Source organism: Chanodichthys erythropterus, chromosome 12 (assembly GCF_024489055.1).
Source record: "Chanodichthys erythropterus isolate Z2021 chromosome 12, ASM2448905v1, whole genome shotgun sequence".
NCBI lineage: Eukaryota > Metazoa > Chordata > Actinopteri > Cypriniformes > Xenocyprididae > Chanodichthys > Chanodichthys erythropterus.
Window position 1 is genome coordinate 8,508,534 of NC_090232.1, and position 19,320 is coordinate 8,527,853.

Below are 19,320 nucleotides of genomic sequence, written 5' to 3' on the forward strand. Positions count from 1 at the left end.
AAACGTCAAAAGCTGTGGAATGGATATTTCACACTATAGGAATTGCCTTCATTGTCTATTCTGTCAAGGTGTCAATTGCCTTAATTTGACAAATCGTCTTTATTAGTGGCGTTTGCAAAGTCAAGCATCACTAATTATTGATCATGTTGCTTAACCCAAAACATAAAGGCTCTTTATTGGCATTGATGGTTCCATGAAGAATCTTCAACATCCATGGAACCTTTTCATTCTACAAAAGATTCTTCTTAGTGCAAAAGGTTCTTTAGATTTTTTAAAAGTTCTTCAAACTGAGAAAAAAAATGGATGTTGGCTGAAAGGTTCTTTGGAGAACCAAAAATGGTTCTTCTATGGCATCGCTTTGAAACCTCCCTTTGGAACCTTCATTTTTAAAGGCACAGTATGAATTAAAATATCCAAAACCCACAAGAAATGTTATATATTTTGCTGACTTGAGTACTTACATTATCCCAAATTGTTTCCAAGAATGTTTAAATCCAGAGAAATAAGCTATTTTAACCAGGACACAGACCATGTCTGTGTGTTGCCTATCAACAACATCATACCTGCGTTACCATCGATTTCCGTTTTTATTTTGTAGAAACCATGGAAACAAAAAAAGACGCTTTAATATATTATATGTTTTGTAAGACAAGGGAACAACTGTTTGGATACATTAACAGAGAGAAAACTAATCATTGTTATATAGCTCAACACATTTAGTCTTATTGTTTGAATCTCATTTTCAAACGCACAGAGTAATGTTATAACATAATTTTCAACACACTCATACGATTGACCAGAAGAAGTGGAAGCAGCGACTGTGGCATAATAAAAGTTCCACTGCATGCAAGGTGTGTGTGTCATTAGCAATCGCTCCAGTGGCCTCATTCCACTCCCACAGCACTCGACCGTTCTCTGCTTCATTCTACAGTAACATTAATAATCTCATCCATGAACATGATTTCTGCCCGAGTCCAGTCGGATTCATCTCCCATGACTCCATGCTCAATCTCGGCGACATCAAGCTACGCTTTTGTTTTGAATAGGCGACCTCTAGCGGCAAAAAGTTACATATTGTGCCTTTAAGATTGTAAGCTAACTAACAGCGGGATATTCTGATTAACACAAAATACATTATAAAAATGATTTTTCTAAGTTATAAATAAAACAAAGATTATCGGAGCACATTTTAAAAGAAAATATTACCTTTAAAAGAAAATATTACCTTTTTTTTGCTTAAAAATGTCACATTTTATTCAGTGTTTGGCTTGTCGTTTCATTGCAATTATTTGTGAAATTTCCTAGTAATTTCTGAGCGGAAATTTTAAATTTTCAAATCCTACACCAATTTTTTTTCACACTGGTCAAATTGCCAAATTTAAGACCATTAAAGAACCTTTCATTAATACCTTTTAAGTATATTTATAGTCAATACTTTCAAAAACTCATTGTGGGGCCATCACAATCATTCTGCAATTACCTTCTTTCCTAATGATACACTACTGTTCAAATGATTTTATTTTAAATAAATTACACTTTGTATTAAATTGACCAAAAGTGACAGTAAAGACATTTATAATTTTACAAAAAAAAAAAAAAAAAAAAAAAAATGCTGTTCTTTCGAACTTTCTATTCATAAAAAATCCTGAAAAAAATATATATATAAATAAATAAACATATCACAGTTTCCAGAACAATATGAAGTAGCACAATAGTTTTCAACAATGATAATAATCAGAAATGTTTCTTGAGCAGCAAATCAGCATATTAGAATGATTTATGAAGGATCATGTGACACTGAAGACTGGAGTAATGATGCTGAAAATTCAGCTTTGATCTTTCTAAAAAATATTTACATAGAAAAAAAGCTATTTTAAATTGTAATAATATTTCACAATATTACTGTTTTGTCTGTGTTTTTGAATAAATAAATGCAGCTTTGGTGAGCAGAACAGGTTATTTCAAAGGTGTAAATAAAACAAATTTTTGCCTTTTCAAGAAAATACATATTTCAGTTTTTATTACCAATTTACTAGACATTTCTCCATCAAATTGTAAATCCTACACCAATTTTTTTTTTTTTTTTCAGTGTGTAAATGTGATGCTGCTTTAGAATTTGAGCATCTCAGAAGCAAGCGTACACTGCAAACCATAATGCTCAAAATACTTAATTGTTTTGAGTAGGACAAACTTAAATTTAACAAATTAGTACAGTTAAATTAACTGTTATGAGTATTTAGAACTTTCTTTTTCTTTTGAGTTCACAGAACTGATATATTTTAAGTAAACTGAACTGTTTTATTGTTTTGAGTTGTATGAACTCATTTGAAACTGGAACTGGGCTGGGATTTCTATTTCCCAGCATGCTTTGCCCATGGCACTTGAAAGGGAGAGTAAATGCTAAAATTTAATGTTATATAATGTATATAATAATTATATATAATTTTTTGTGCAAAATTAATGGATAAAGGAGATTTAGTGATTTATTTATTTATTTATTTTGTTATGCTAATTTAAAAGAGTTTCTGTTAATGTGGGTTTTTGGAGAGTTACCATTATGGTGACAAGTGGCGCATGCGGCTTGGTTTGAGAGCAGGTAAGTTACATGTTTTAAGCTGCTGTACTCATTCAGTAAGTGTTATACTTAACAAATTAACAAGTTGGCATTTTCTGAATTTTCTTATTAGGGTTTACAGTGAAGTAAATAACTCATTTGATTTGGAAGACCTCAAAAAAACTGCTATCAAAGTGTATGAGTTAGCTAACTCAGTACTTCAAGTTAAGAGCAATTATCATGCATAAGTACTACAAACTCAAAACTTGATAGTTCTGCTTAAAATTGGGAACATAACTAATTGATTACCTCAAATTTTTTGAGTTATGATGTTCCCAATTTTAAGCAGAACTATCAAGTTTTGAGTTTGTAGTACTCATGCATGATAATTGCTCTTAACTTGAAGTACTGAGTTTGCTAACTCATACACTTTGATAGCAGTTTTTTAAGCCCAACTTATTCGGGTTTACATTGTAATCATGCTGCCTTTTAACCAAAGCATCCAAAGCAAAGGAAGTGAGAATACAAAGGAAAGAAAAATAATACTTTTCATCATCCCACACAAAAACACGTTCTCTAGTTCAAACATTAGCGGTTCTACAGGTCGGGTGTTGAACAGCATGAGACCTGTTTCTTGGAACCGCATGTGAGGAACAAGAGCCAAATCTTCAAAGCTGTTCTACAGAAATGAGTATGAGTGTAAAACTTGCTCTTTTAAAGAGCACCATTATGCATTTTTACATGTTCATCTTTCTTTAGTGTGTAATGTTGCTGTATGAGTATGAAAAAGGTCCCTCCAAAAGATAGTTATTCTCCATATCAATGTGCATTTTCTAAACTCCCTGAAACACCTTCATTCTTGAGTTTTCTTCCAGGAATGAACACGTCACAATATTCCTCATTTAAATCACTCCCGCCTAAGGTATACGCAAAATAAAGGGACGGGGCCTGGTTGAGTTAGTAAATATTGTGTTGAAACTCGCAGTTATGGTAAGGGGCGGGACATTTCCCAAACTCACTTGAAGAGCTTGACCAATCACAACACACTGATCCAGCCGACCAATCGAAGCACATTGAGGTTTTTAGAAGGGGCTTCATAGAGACAGGAACTAAACAGAGCATTACAGACTGGGAAGAGAAGAGCTGCAACATTGACAAATATGTGAAAAATAATGTGTTTTTTGAACATTCAAGCATGAACACCTATACTAGTAGAGTCCAACAACTAAATCAAGACTTTGTAAAAGGGCATACCATGGCCTCTTGGAAACATAATGAGATTCTCTTTAACTTTCTTTCAGGAGTGGTGCTTGCATACTAGAAAATGAATAATAGCATTAAATTCACAGAGGTTGAGAAGCTTGCGCAAGTATAGTATGTGTGTGAGTGGGTGTGGATTTACCACACAGATTAAATGTCTTCATTGGCTAAAGTTGTACAAATAAACCATCTAACCAGCAAAAACTAATGCTCTTCAAACTATTATTTTTAATAGAGGCAATTTCTCTATAGATTCAACTTGTGAAAACCTGCTGTTGCACTCTAGTGAGTATAAAGATCGTCTACTTTCCATACATGTACCGACAAAGATGTTTATCATCACATCTGGCTTTGACAACACCTACCAAGGCCACTTGAGGAAGTCACAGACAATACTTGAGTCTTTTTATGGCTCTGAAAGTTGTTGGTGTGCAGTGCTGGTTTCCTATATATTAAACAGTGCAATTCACTATGCCATACCATGCTTTTTTCTCTAGGAAAATACTTGAATAGTAAGGAAATAAACAGCATTTGTTTTGTGCACATCTTCATCCTGTGATTCAAAATGACTGGAAAAAGTTTAGTGTATAGAGAAACTATATTAATAAACATCAGACAACAAGCAGTTAGTATTATTCATATACTATTATGAATTAGCTTTTATTTAAAAAAAAAAATTGATATATTTTCAGGTTTCATTTGAATATTAGTTTAGATTTTAGTCATTTTGTTATGTGCTTTTGTCATTTTAGTTTTTTATATTTTGATACAGTTGTTTTCATTTCAGTTTTTGTTTTAGTATTCATAGTACTCAATTTATTTCAGTTAGTGCCAAGACAGCATTTCTAATTTTTTAAAGTGTTTCATTTAATATTTATAATTTATTTTCAAGTTATTTAAATTAACAAAATAGATTTTAAATAGTTTTAATTTTACTTTTAGTTACCAATAACAACTCTGACGTATATCAATACAGATCATATCAAACTTGGCACCATGCATCTGCTTTTCGAGGGAAGATTTTCAGCAAATAATAACTTAAATGTTTGTATTTTCCTCACATAACGTACAAGTCAAAAATGACGCATGAAGATGCATCAGGCCAAGTTTGGTGACTTTTATGATGTTTTCTGTCAATTTTTCTGTCAAATCCTGTGTGTTTCGAAAATCAGTGAGTAAACAACACCAGAGCTTTCCTTTTAAGGTAAACTATTCCTTCTCTTTCTCTGTTGCTCCTAACAGAATAAACAGGTTGAGGCTCTTCCCTGTTAAGTCATGCTGACAACGAGATCCCAAACACTGACTTTTAACATGAGCAACTGGCTTTTAGCCTGTAGATCTAGACAGCAGTTCTCCATCAGAATGACCACCCACAGTTCTTTGATGCATTACTCGGTGACAACGCAAATCTTTGTAACGACTTCCCGCAGAGTTAAACAAGACACTAACACACACATCTCATGACTGAAGCTTACTTATTAACACAACAGCACTAAACTACCACAAACTAACGGCCTCCCTATTGAACGCAACATTACTTTCACTTCTAGACAACTGAAGCTGATGGACAGGTAAAGAACTAACCAGTCTAGTTGTGACAGTACAATAGTATGCTAAATCTAGCTGAGATTTTATACTTGTATGGTTATTAGGGCTGGGCGATATTCTGAATATTCACACACATTTGTGATCATTTGGCAACATAAAAATGCAGAGTATGATTGTTTTATTATTTCACTAAATATTTCATAATGACTTCTCAGATACATAAAAAAGCAAAAATGGGGATTGCGTGAATCATTTCAAAACATAAAACATGTTCACAAAAGTCACTTTTCAGATATTAAGATATTTAAAGTAAAGTATTGTTTCCAAGTAAGTAAAATATTGTTTTAAAATACACTGGTAAGATAATTTAAATGATATGCTCACCAAGGCTGCATTTATTTGATCAAAATACGGTAAAAATTCAATTTTAAAATAGCTGTTTTCTATGGTAGTATGTTTTGAAATGTAATTTATTCCTGTGATCAAAGCTGAATTTTCAGCATCATTACTCCAGCCTTCAGTAGGGATGGGTATCGTTAAGGTTTTAACAGTATTACTACTCTTACCAGTACTGCTTATCGATTTGACATATAATATGTATATAATATAATGTTAACATTACATTATATTATATAGTGTCCGGCATTTTTGGTGTTTTATATAAGAAACAGTAAGAACATGAACAAAGAAAAAATGTAAAAAGTAAGCAAAAAAGTAAAACAAACTGACAAATACATTAAAACAAAGATACAAATGAAATAAAGTGCTTTCATTTGTTCATGTGTTCAGGTAATATAGGCCTAACCTATAAAAGAAATCTAAGTAAAGTAACCAAATGTAAAATAACACTGCATGGTTTTCACAGTATGAATTAATAGATTAATGCTTATTAAAGCTAACTATATTCAGAAGAAGCGCTGTGAGTGATTTTCTCTTTGCATTTTGTTGTTTGATTAACATTGATGGCACAATCGTCAGAAGGTGACTGCTGTCACTTTAAGACAATAGATATTAACACACATCTGATTTTCTCCTAGCTGTTCATGTACACTTCCGATATAAACTAAGTTTGGGTTTAGGGAGGTACGAACGCGCACAGCTGTGAAGAGAATGGGGGTGTGCTAGACGAAACGCGGCTAGTTTTTAATAGTTGTACCTCAGATATCTTATTTCTGATGATACTTGGAAGCCAAAATCGTAGAAAATATGTGTATTTTCTTCATAATTTCTCCAGTACCGATAGCAGAACCGTTAACGTCAGAGCTTATCGATACACCGGTCTTTCTTTAGCCCCAGGGTCATTTTAATACTGGGTTTCGGTACCAGCGATTGTATATGGGGAGATAAGAGGGTCTGTATCTCTTACCATTGGAGAAAGCATAACTAACGGCTAACTTAATCACGTGTGGCACCTCTCAGCCGATCATGTAATGGCAGTGACGTCAGTCGCAACATTCCCTAGTCTGCCTTCTCTTAAAAATACATTTTTATCAAGCTAAAATATACATATAGTTCCCAACGAAAGTATTGTTTAGTGTAAAACATTCTGAAGCTTGACTCATTCCCAGCATACCGCGGGGGGCGGAGTGTTAGCTTTAGCCGTTACGCTTTTTTGGCTAAAGGTTGCAGGCTTGCCTTCCAGTGGCTTTGTCGGTACCCATCCCTAGTCTTCAGTGTCACATGATCCTTCAGAAATCATTCTAATATGCTGATTTGCTTATCAAGAAACATTTCTGATTATTATTAATGTTGCAAACAGTTGTGCCGCTTCATATTGCTGATACATTTTTATTTTCAAGGATTATTTGATGAACAGAAAGTTTAAAAGCATTTATTTGAAATAGAAATATTTTGTAGCACTATAAATGTCTTTACTGTCACTTCTGATCATCACTGAAAAAGTGTGGAAAATCTTACCAACAACAACTGAATGAATGGTTCATTGAATTTATTTATAATAAAAAAGTAGTTTCATAGAGAAAACATCAAAAATAGATATATGCTTATCATCAAAAAGCTGAAAAATATATTTTAGCTGTATCATCCAGCCCTAATTGTCTCATCCATGATCTGCGAATCATCTTTTAATAGACAACCCAAGGCCATCGCCCGAAATACTGAGCTGCCATATAGAAAGATATTTTCCAGTGCCCCAAATATAAACGATATATCATGCTTTTAATGTCATTTAAATACCAGTCAACATCAAATTAATATTTTATGGATGAGGGTAGCAGCTCTGAGTGAAGCAGAATGCATTTATACGCAATGGTAAAGAGCTTCAGATGGCATTTTCTTGAAATGTCACACTTTGCCACAAAAATGTGAGATGCAATGGGGTGTTTATGATTGTCAAGAGTCATAAATGATATGAAATGATTAATTTGGTCATGTCAGTGAAATTTTTTTTGGTGTACTTACTTTGCTTAATAACATGAACTCGTACAGGGTCAGAAATCTTCTCCGCAGCCTTGTACCATCGTCCACTATCGTGCTGAACCCACATGCTCACTTTACATGAATAGAGTCCAGCGTCAGACATCTCCACACCGTGAACCTTGATTTGGAAATCCCACTTCCCCAAGCGTCTCACGTCCACCACATCAGATGTGTTGGTCAGCACGCCGTCACGACTCAGGTGGGCCAGAGTACGGCTGCCGTTCAACAGCCACGTCACCTCCAGGTCAATGGAGGCCGCAGAGTCAGCAGAGACTGAACAGGTGAGGAGCAGCGTTTCTCCTGTGGATAATGTGCTGCCGTCCTGAACGTGAACAGTCAGGGAGTTCGCTGATGATTTCAAAAGAAAAAGAAGCAGTGGGGAAAAAACGGAAATTTCAGAGTTGGAATAAAAATAATTCAGTATATATTTCTTGTACAAACGCATCTCTTCACAAGGCCTTTATTATGCTGTGTGGAGTACATTTATGATGGATGGATGCACTTTCTTGAGCTTCAAACTCATTGGTCTATGATATGGACTTGCAGCCCACAGGACTTTTTTTAAGGCACTTTTTGCTGTTTTTAATATATATTTTATTATATGGAAAAGAACAGCAGGAACAAACTGCAAAACATCTACTTTTGAGTTCCACAAAAGAAAGAAAGTAATTTGGGTTTGCAATAACATGAGTGAGTAAATTATGACTGAATCATCATTTACGAGTGAAATATTTCTTTAATTTCTCCAAGCAAACTCTCAAACATTTCTCCGGGGAACAATGTGATATTCAGTACATCACACTTAGATTGCACAGGCTGCTTTGTATTCTCTTAAGATCTTTTGGTTACAAACTCAAGCAAAGCCTGAGAGTTTGTGTAACATCTGTTGGATGGTTCTCTAGACACCCGACACCCGCAGTCGTCCTGATTTTAATTAAAAACTCTGCAGTAACATTGACAGTATATATGGTAACCAGGCAGGAATTCCACCAGCAATGAAAATTCAAACAGCCTGGTTTGTGAGAAAGGTCTGAAGACATTAAACAAGATAAAACCGGACAAAAGAGCATATCTACTCTTCTCAAGGGAGGCGTAGCATGAATCAAACAACCATAATCAAAACGCTTTCATTCTCTTTTCCTCCAAAAGGCAACTTATTGATTTGTTTTATCACACTTAAAGATCATCTGAGCAAATTACATGACAGTATGTTTATCCAATGAAATCAGATTATTTCATGGCATATTCTTTGCTTCCCAGGAGGGAACAACAACACAACTAAACTGATAAAGTTCACAACATTTATTAAAAACACAACAGAATAAAGCTAAAATGTAACAGAATTAAAGGAATAGTTGACTCATTTTCACTAGATTTAACTTTAAACTACAATATAATGGATTTTAATAGAATTTGTTTTCCAAGACTTGACAATACATACTTTTTACATAATTTAAATGTAATGTATAATTTAATATAAAGCATAATCGTTTATAATTTAATTTCATTGAATGCATAATTTAATTTACACAATTTAGAAAACAAAAACCTAACAATTTATAATTTAATGCAATGTATAATTTAATTTACATCATTAAAAAAACAAAAACGAATATAATTTATAATTTAATGCATAATTTAATTTACATAATTTTAACAAACAGAAAACTGATATATTTACAATTCAATATAATGCATAATTTAATTTCTATAATTAACAAAACAAAAATGAATAAAAATGACAAAAGCACAAAAACTAAAATGAAAATGGAAAATGTAAAATTAAGCTAATTCAAAATACTATAATAGTATATAAATAATAGTAAAATATGAAAATCTAGTTGCTGAAAATATAAAAATATAGATGCATTTTGCGTCAGATGTTTCTCTTAAAATATAAGAAATGTAAATAAACATAAGTGAGTCTTGTATACTTTTTACAAATATTTCAACTGAATTAATTGCATTGTGTTGTGGCTTTATTCTCTTGTGCTACAGTCTATGTTAATCATGTTGTTGCACCTCTTCTGTTGCAGAAAGTAACTAACCTGTTGGAATGACAGTCACTTCGCCCATCTCCATTGTCTTCTCCTGAATCCGGTTCCAGACTCCCTGCTCTCTCGTCCACAGTCTGGCCGAGCACACGTACATCCCTTGATCTTCCGGCATCGCTCTGGAGAGCACTAGATTGTGCGAGACTCCGTTTCCCATTTCTAGACGCATCCCGCCATCTGTGTAGCGCCATGTGAAGTTGTTGCCAACCGTCATACTCAAATCTGGGCCAAAGGTCAGCAGGTCTTCTAGTAGAGACGAGCCCTTCTTGACTGACCAGGTTAAAGACAGGTAAATTCCTTCGATGAAGTTGCGGGAGACGTTGCACAGGAGTCTAATGGATCCTCCCTCGGGAACGACAGGGTTTGGGGTGTCGGGTGCCACAATAAGACTGTTAGGAACAACTGAAATAGAAGAGATAAAACTTTTAGAGAAGGCAGAGGTATTATCAGGTCTTTGCTCTTTTTAATTTTACATGAAACAAAGTTTCAAAACATTATAAGCAATTAAAGTCTGGGAAAAAATCCAGTTAAATTCTAAGTCAAATGCAACCAGTATTTATAACTGGTTTGAATGACATGGACATAAATAAGTAAAAAAAAAGGCATGTAGGGAAACTGTGTTTGCTTTAACACACCTTACTATCAATGAATTACAGTAATAATACAGCAGGAAATGTCATTGTACACTTCATTCAACCATTGAACTAAGCTTATATATAGACACACATAATAATGAAACAAAACACAGAACATTTCTGTAAAGATTCATTGTTAGTCTGACACAATCAAAACCGACTTTGTGTCTGCAAGGTCTAACCACATGAACATCGTTCACCTGTGACAGAACCAGACCAACAAGTTTAACCAATCATGTGAAAACAGATGTAATCAATGTTCTGCAAGAAAACAATAAGTTAACTCCTTCCACACAATGATTTACTGGCTATACCACAATTAAAAATGAATTGCTGTCCCAAAACCAACTGCTTAGAAAGGTAGAGACTGGAATGCAAAATGATCAACACACAAAAATAACTTTGCAGAATCTATAATTATTATTGTATGCATCTAGTATACTTGTTAGTATACTAGTCTCATGTTTCAAAACAGTGTGTATTTTTTCTCTCATAGTCTTCCATTGTAAGTGCATACAGGTGGATGGATGGACAGACGGATGGACGGATAGATGGATGGATGGACGGACGGACAGATGGATGGATGGGTGGGTGGAAAGACAGATGGATGGATGGATGGATGGATGGATGGATGGATGGATGGATGGATGGATGGATGGATGGACAGACAGACAGACAGACAGACAGACGGACGATGGACAGACAAATGGATGGATGGAAGGATGGATGGATGATGGACAGACAGACAAATGGCTGGATAGATGGACGGACAGACAGATGAACGGGCGGACAAATGAATAGATAGACAAGTGAATGGATGAATGGATGGATGGATGGACAAATGGATGGATAATGGACAGATGGATATATAGACAAGTGGATGGATGGATGTTAGAGAGACGGACGGACGGATGGATGGATGGATGGACAGACAGACAGACAAATGGATGGATGGATGATGAACAGACACAAATGGATGGATGGATGGATGGATGGATGATGAACAGACACAAATGGATGGATGGATGGATGGATGGATGGACAGACAGACAGATGGACGAATGGATGGATGTATGGATAATGGACAGACAGACAAATGGATGGATAGATGGACGGACAGATGGACGGACAAATGAATAGATATTTAGACAAGTGGATGGATGAATGGATGGATGGATGATGGACAGATGGATAGATAGATAGTCAAAAGTAGATGGATGGATGTCAGAGAGTCGGATGGATGGATGGACAGATGGATAGGTAGATAGACAAGTGGATGGATGGATGGATGGATGGATGGATGGATGGATGGATGGATGGATGGACAAAAGTAGATGGATGGATGTTAGAGAGATGGATAGATGGATGGACAGATGGATAGGTAGATAGACAAGCGGATGGATGGATGGATGGATGGATGGATGGATGGATGGATGGATGGATGGATGGATGGATGGATGGATGGATGGATGGATGGATGGACAAAATTAGATGGATGGATGTTAGAGACGGATAGATGGATGGACAGATGGATAGGTAGATAGACAAGTGGATGGATGGATGGATGGATGGATGGATGGATGGATGGATGGATGGATGGATAAGGTTATCAGGGAGGATCCCACAGATCTGAGCTTGTCTAAATCAGCCAGTTCTTGTGAATGCTCTGCTGGTGCTGATGGAGTCTGCCAGAACTCTCCACCTGCTACAGTTAGCGTGTTACTCCTCAAACAAGCGGACAGGAGGGAACGCAGCACCTGACAGTAGGTAGTTAGAGTGAGTACTAGTGTTCATCAGCTTGTGTGCAACCCAGGAACGCTGCTTATCTACAGTTTGTCCCGCTGAGAAAGGAAATAAGAAGACAAACCCAACAGACCTCTGAAATGCTGTAACAAGGAGTGGATACATGAAGTCAGCATCATTAGACAGACTTTTAGTGTATCAGCATACATCTTAAAAAATATATATTTTCAATATTAAGTTAATGTTTGTTCGATTAGATATTGGGATCTCTGACTTCAGGTTGCAATCTGAGCACAGTTTTGAGATTGCTGGACTCTTTTTCTCAGGAGAAACATCTGAAAAATCTCCATTTGCATTTAATCCCATTGCTGTCAGGAGAAACAATTAAGATGTTTTACATGTCCTGTGGGTTCTTACACAAATCTACAGTGATTACACTAATTTTCAACATGTTCAGTCAGTGCTCATGAACCAAAGATAATGATAATATCATTAACCCAGTATATTTTGCATAATGAAAGCTGCTGGCATTCAGAGCTGCTTGCTAGTCCACAGACAAAAAGAACAGAACAGTTTATACTGCAAAAGTGGTTTTGAACACATCAAACAAAACAGCAATTAATGCATTGCAACTCTTATTAATAATGATCTTTTAAATGTGTGTTTGTATTTGCTACAATTTTGGAATAGTACATTTTTGTCCTTTTATCTCAAGAGTGTAATCAGCATATTATGAAACCTCCTTTTCTAATTCATTATGTATTTGCACTGCAATATTTTATGCCAGATGAGTTTTAAAACCATTTAAAACATAATTTACATGCCATATGATGGTTGCACATACTCACCTTGCAGCTGGACATCTGCATCATAGTTTCCACGTATAACCGAATCTGTGCTTGGAGTACTGCAGCGATAGGTGGCGCTGTCACTAACTCGAGCCTCTTGAATTCTCAGTTCCACTGCGTAGTCCGCTAGTCGTGAAACACTAATGTCGCCGCTCCTTATGCGGTCCTGAAAAGAGCGATCTGAAAATTTTTCATCCAATGTTGAGATCACTTTGATGGATTCTGTTCCTCGCGTTATCGTCCAATCGAAGTCCTGCTCCATGGGGCCCTCGTAGTCCGATACATTACAGCGAATAGACAGCGGCTGGCCCTCGACCCGGAGCAAAGGGCCCTGAGACACCGTCACCGACCTGCAGTGGCATAAGCCTTTAAAACACAAACACAACAGAGTTTATTGATTGCTCTTTATATCATATTTACTTTCAATTATGTCACCATGAAGTGGTGTTGGAAGATCATTTAATTAATGCATATTTCCAAGTGAAACAACCAGCCGCAGATGGGACTTTCATTGTGATTTATTATGATTTAATCTACACTGTAAAAAGTGGTAACCTGCAATTGTTTCCTAAAAGAGCAATTTCTACTTGATTGAACCCATTCCACTAGTTTTGTTGGTATAAATTAAAGGTGTCCTAGAATCAAAAATTGAATTTATATCGGCATAGTTAAATAAAAAGAGTTCAGTACATGGAAAAGACATACATTGAGTTTCAAACCCCATTGCTTCCTCCTTCTTATATAAATCTCATTTGTTTAAAAGACTTCCGGAAAACATGCGGATCTCAACATAACACCGACTGTTACGTAACAGTCGGGATCATTAATATGTATGACCCCAATATTTGCATATGTCAGCCCATGTTCAAGGCATTAGACAAGGAAAGGCAGTATTAACGTCTGGATCTGTGCACAGACAAGGTAAGCCAGCAAGAGCAACAGCAAAAAATGGCAGATGGAGCAACAATAACTGACATGATCCATGATATCATGATATTTTTAGTGATATTTGTAAATTATCTTTCTAAATGTTTCATTAGCATTTTGCTAATGTACTGTTAAATGTGGTTAAAGTTACCATCGTTTCTTACTGTATTCACGGAGACAAGAGCCGTCGCTATTTTCATTTTTAAACACGTGCAGTCTGTTTAATGCATAAACACAACTTCTTTATAAATCTCTCCAACAGTGTAGAATTAGCCGTTAGCCACAGAGCATAGCCTCAAACTCATACGGAATCAAACGTAAACATCAAAACAAATACTTCACTCACATAATTCGAAGCATGCATACAGCATGCATGACGAACATCTTGTAAAGATCCATTTGAGGATTATATTAGCTGTGTGAACTTTGTAAATGCACTGTAATATAGTCGAGAGCTCGTGTGGCAGGGAGCACGCCATTTAAAGGGGCGGCGCTGCCAAAATCAGTGTATAGTTAATGATGCCCCAAAGTAGGCAGTTAAAAAAAAAATAATTTAAAAAAATCTATGGGGTATTTTGAGCTGAAACTTCACAGACACATTCAGGACACACCTTAGACTTATATTACATCTTGTGAAAAAGCATTCTTGGGCACCTTTCATGTATTTAGGTGATTTAGCTATATTAAATATGTTTGGCTTGAATTAAGCCAGTTCATTCAGACAGGCTTTTAGCAGATCAGCATACAATCTTGAAATATTTTCTAATAATAGTTCACAATATTACTATTTTTACTGTATTTTTGATCAAATAAATATAGCCTTGGTAAGCATAAGAGACATCTTTCAAAATCATTTGTTTATAATCATTCAAAACTTTTGACTGGAGAAATGTAAATGAACATTGGGTCAAACCCTTTTATTATGATTTCTATCTGATTGAACCCATTAATTATAAATACCAAAAAAAAAAAAAAAAAAAAAAAAGTAAATAATATTTTTGACTTGAGTTATTTTGATGTATTTAGGATACCATTTTTTTCAGTGCATGTGTAACTGAGGAAGCATCATTAATAACATATAATCTAACTTCATTATGACATCTGCATATTTAACCTGATTTCTGAGTTTCATAAGCACACAAGTCCTGACTATAGTTTGGCATATGGCACTTTACAATGGGATTATGAGGACTGGCTTCAAAGCACATGATGGCACTTCATTAAAAGACCCCAAATGCAAATGAAGCACCATGCTAATGATAACTCTGTCACTCTCTCACCCCACTAGACTTGCAAATGACACTAAATGAAAAAAGACTATCCTAAAATATTCTTTTCTTACAGGAAAGCTCCTGTAACACAGCCTGGCATGCTTTCAGCTGAAGGCACCTACTGAGAAACTTCAAAACTCTGGGAAAACAAACGGGAAGACACAGGAGAATTGTGTGTTTGTAAAACATTGTTATTTTCACCATATACATTATTCTCCTTTGTGCTTATTAAACGTCCATTGGGATTCTTGTCAGCATGAGGATATCACAAATTCTTAATTTTCAGCTTTGAAGTCAATACAGCTGTGCTTAAGTGACCTTTCCATAGTATAAATTAATACACAACAGCAAGAAGAAGAAGAAGAAGAGTAGAGGTGATATATACCCTATTTGAAGTAAAAAAAATTTTTTTTTGAGTTTGAGGTTTGTTTACATGCACAGGTGCACATGAGAATATGTGCTTATGCAAATGCATGCAATTTATACACTACATGTTCACCATGTAAATCTAAAACCGGTAAGAAATCAAGACAGATCATTTCTATAATAAGAGGTTTATTTAGGTCTCATGTAACATGCAAAGCAACAGAAGTAGATGCTGTTGCCCTTCTTTTCTCTTTGGCTTTGTCCGCGTAAAAACTAACTGTCCTTCAAGGGTTCTTTGCAGTTTTTTCAAATCTATTTTCAAAAACAGACAGTTTTGTCTGTGCAGTGTTCGTGATTATGGCTCTCTGAAGATTAAAAAGTTCTTGGTGTTTCGTTACAGGCTCTTCAGATTAGTGTTTTGTATTCTGGTTTATTTAAACCCCAGGTTTTCTACAGAACTACAGAGTAAGAAGTTCTTTGAGGAACTTACAATGATTTTATCTATTACATGAAACTCTTTTCAATTCAAATTAATATGCAAATATTATATATACAGTACAGTCCAAAAGTTTGGAACCACTAAGATTTTTAATGTTTTTAAAAGAAGTTTCGTCTGCTCACCAAGGCTACATTTATTTAATTAAAAATACAGTAAAAATTGTGAAATATTATTACAATTTAAAATAACCGTGTACTATTTAAATATATTTGACAAAGTAATTTATTCCTGTGATGCAAAGCTGAATTTTCAGCATCGTTACTCCAGTCTTCAGTGTCACATGATCCTTCAGAAATCATTCTAATATGCTGATCTGCTGCTCAATAAACATTTATGATTATTTTCAATGTTGAAAACAGTTGTGTACTTTTTTTTCAGGATTCCTTGATGAATAGAAAGTTCAAAAGAACAGCATTTATCAGAAATACAAAGCTTCTGTAGCATTATACACTACCGTTCAAAAGTTTGGGGTCAGTAAGAATTTTTATTTTTATTTTTTTGAAAAGAAATTAAAGAAATGAATACTTTTATTCAGCAAGGATGCATTAAATCAATCAAAAGTAGTATGGCAGTGGCAGTAAAGACATTTATAATGTTACAAAAAAGTAGATTTCAGATAAACACGGTTCTTTTTAACTTTAAATGTTAAACACGTTAAATGTTTCTTGAGCAGCAGATCAGCATATTAGAATGATTTCTGAAGGATCATGTGACACTGAAGACTGGAGTAACGATGCTGAAAATTCAGCTTTGCATCACAGGAATAAATTACTTTGTGAAATATATTCAAATAGAAAACAGTTATTTTAAATTGTAGTAATATTTCACAATATCACTGTTTTTACAGTAGCCTATATATATAAATGAATTTGATATACTACCTTTGAGTTATACTTACATTTCGACAATGTAAATCTAGTAAGAAATAGGCAGCAGAACAATTTTATAATGATTAAGAGAGGTTTAATTAGATCTAATTATGTGGAAAGAAATGTATGTGTAGTGAATTCACTACCTAACATGACTCTTAAAATCACTAACCTAATGTAATGAGTTTCATATTAAATCAAACTGACATTTATAAAAGGAGCTAATTCAGATGTCACCACGTTCAGTCACCTGATAAAACACATTTACAGTTTCTAACTATTTACCTTGACAGGAATACCTGTCAAAACAACAGCTGTACGCTGAGGGTTTGTCATTTGTTTGCTACATTTGTAGTTGATTTGTTCCCGCAGGAAACTCACCGACAGCGGCGAACAGCAGGATCAGAGCTCGCGTTTTTCCCATGTCGCTGGAGACGCGCGGTCCAACGCTTTATTCCTGATATGAGCTGAAGACAGACTGCAGGAAAGACGGACAGGTTCGGGATTCACCTGCGATGATCAGGAGACCCTCGCTGTGATGACGTCAGGATCGCAGTTTGTGCGCGAACGTGAGATGACTGACTGGACTCTTCTACCGCGCGCGCACGCGCCCGTGATTGATTCACGCTCGTGGAGGTTTAACAGCCGAATGACGGAAGTGAAGCGGGATTCCCAACGAGACTGGAGGAACGTCTCTCTCTCTCTCTCTCTCTCTCTCTCTCTCTCTCTCTCTCTCTCTCTCGTAGATAGAGAGACGAATAGATAAACGACAGTGGGCAGGCAGATCGACAGACAGACATACAAACAGACAGACAGATAGATAGATAGATAGATAGATAGATAGATAGATAGATAGATAGATAGATAGATAGATAGATAGATAGATAGATAGATAGATAGATAGATAGATAGATAGATAGATAGATAGATAGATAGATAGATAAACAGACAGACACATAGACAGATAGATAGATAGATAGATAGATAGATAGATAGATAGATAGATAGATAGATAGATAGATAGATAGATAGACAGACAAACAGACAAACAGACAAACAGACAGATAGATAGATAGATAGATAGATAGATAGATAGATAGATAGATAGATAGATAGATAGATAGATAGACAGACAGGTAGATAGATAGATAGATAGATAGATAGATAGACAAACAGATAGATAGACAGACAGATAGATAGATAGATAGATAGATAGATAGATAGATAGATAGATAGATAGATAGATAGATAGATAGACAGACAAACAGATAGATAGATAGACAGACAGACAGACAGACAGACAGACAGACAGATAGATAGATAGATAGATAGATAGATAGATAGATAGACAGACAGACAGACAGACAGACAGACAGACAGATAGATAGATAGATAGATAGACAGACAGACAAACAGATAGATAGACAGACAGACAGACAGACAGATAGATAGATAGATAGATAGATAGATAGATAGATAGATAGATAGATAGATAGATAGATAGATAGATAGATAGATAGATAGATAGATAGATAGATAGATAGGTAAAAAAGAAAGAAAGAAAGAAAGAAAGAAGCTGCTGAGCCTGAGAGACCCCACTGCTAACCATCTTAACCAGCAGTTCAATCAGTTAAAACCACCAAACCTCCATATAGATTAGTGTAAGATGTTTTTGACAGCAAAATATGAATGCATATGTAAAATCTTGTATTCTTACTTGTATACCCAATCAGACAGATAGATAGATGAGTTTCAACTCCATTCTGCAGTCATAACTATAATCCGTTTTGTAAAAAATGACTTTTAAATTGAGTTATTATTCTCTCAGCACAGCAAATCAGAGGCGTATAAGCCTTGTATGCCATCTAGTGTTGAGAAATCTACAGACATTCAGTAGACACACTTCCTATATGTGACTTTCAGTAACCTTCATGGGAACTCTACCAGATTAACCTGGAGTACACTCACTTCTTGATTATGGTTCACTTCTTGTTGGGCTCAAATCAGCAACATTCTGGTTGTCAGCTCAGGGTCATTGCACCGCACCAATAGCCTATATACCTGCTAATGGAAGGGTTCATTCATTTAGCATATAAGCTTTGATTATTACACTGCAATTTTGAGAATGCTTGGTCATTGGAGTTTGTGGTGCACCTTTATTAGTAAGAATCAGTGTTAATTTGCTGCTATCAGGGTTCAGGTCAGTGCGGTTTCAGTTCAGAGAGAACTGAGAATAAAAGGTTAATCGATTCTGTATTTTCTTCTGCTTCTAAAATCAAAATGGACTACTGTGTTTTGTTCAAGAAT

General features: G+C 35.3%; 1 protein-coding gene across 1 annotated transcript in view; it reads right to left on the minus strand.

Moving 5' to 3' along the window:
- ptgfrnb (prostaglandin F2 receptor inhibitor b) overlaps window positions 1-17,639 on the minus strand; it is a 49,058-nt gene extending 31,419 nt beyond the window's left edge. Inside the window, exons 1-4 of the mRNA XM_067404790.1 lie at window positions 17,395-17,639; window positions 13,082-13,447; window positions 9,850-10,257; window positions 7,784-8,149 (exon numbers count right to left, since the gene is read on the minus strand). Coding sequence (XP_067260891.1) covers window positions 7,784-8,149; window positions 9,850-10,257; window positions 13,082-13,447; window positions 17,395-17,437 — 1,183 coding nt within the window. The 5' untranslated portion in view covers window positions 17,438-17,639. The remainder of the gene's footprint in view (window positions 1-7,783; window positions 8,150-9,849; window positions 10,258-13,081; window positions 13,448-17,394) is intronic.
- Between the last annotated feature and the right edge of the window lie 1,681 nt (window positions 17,640-19,320).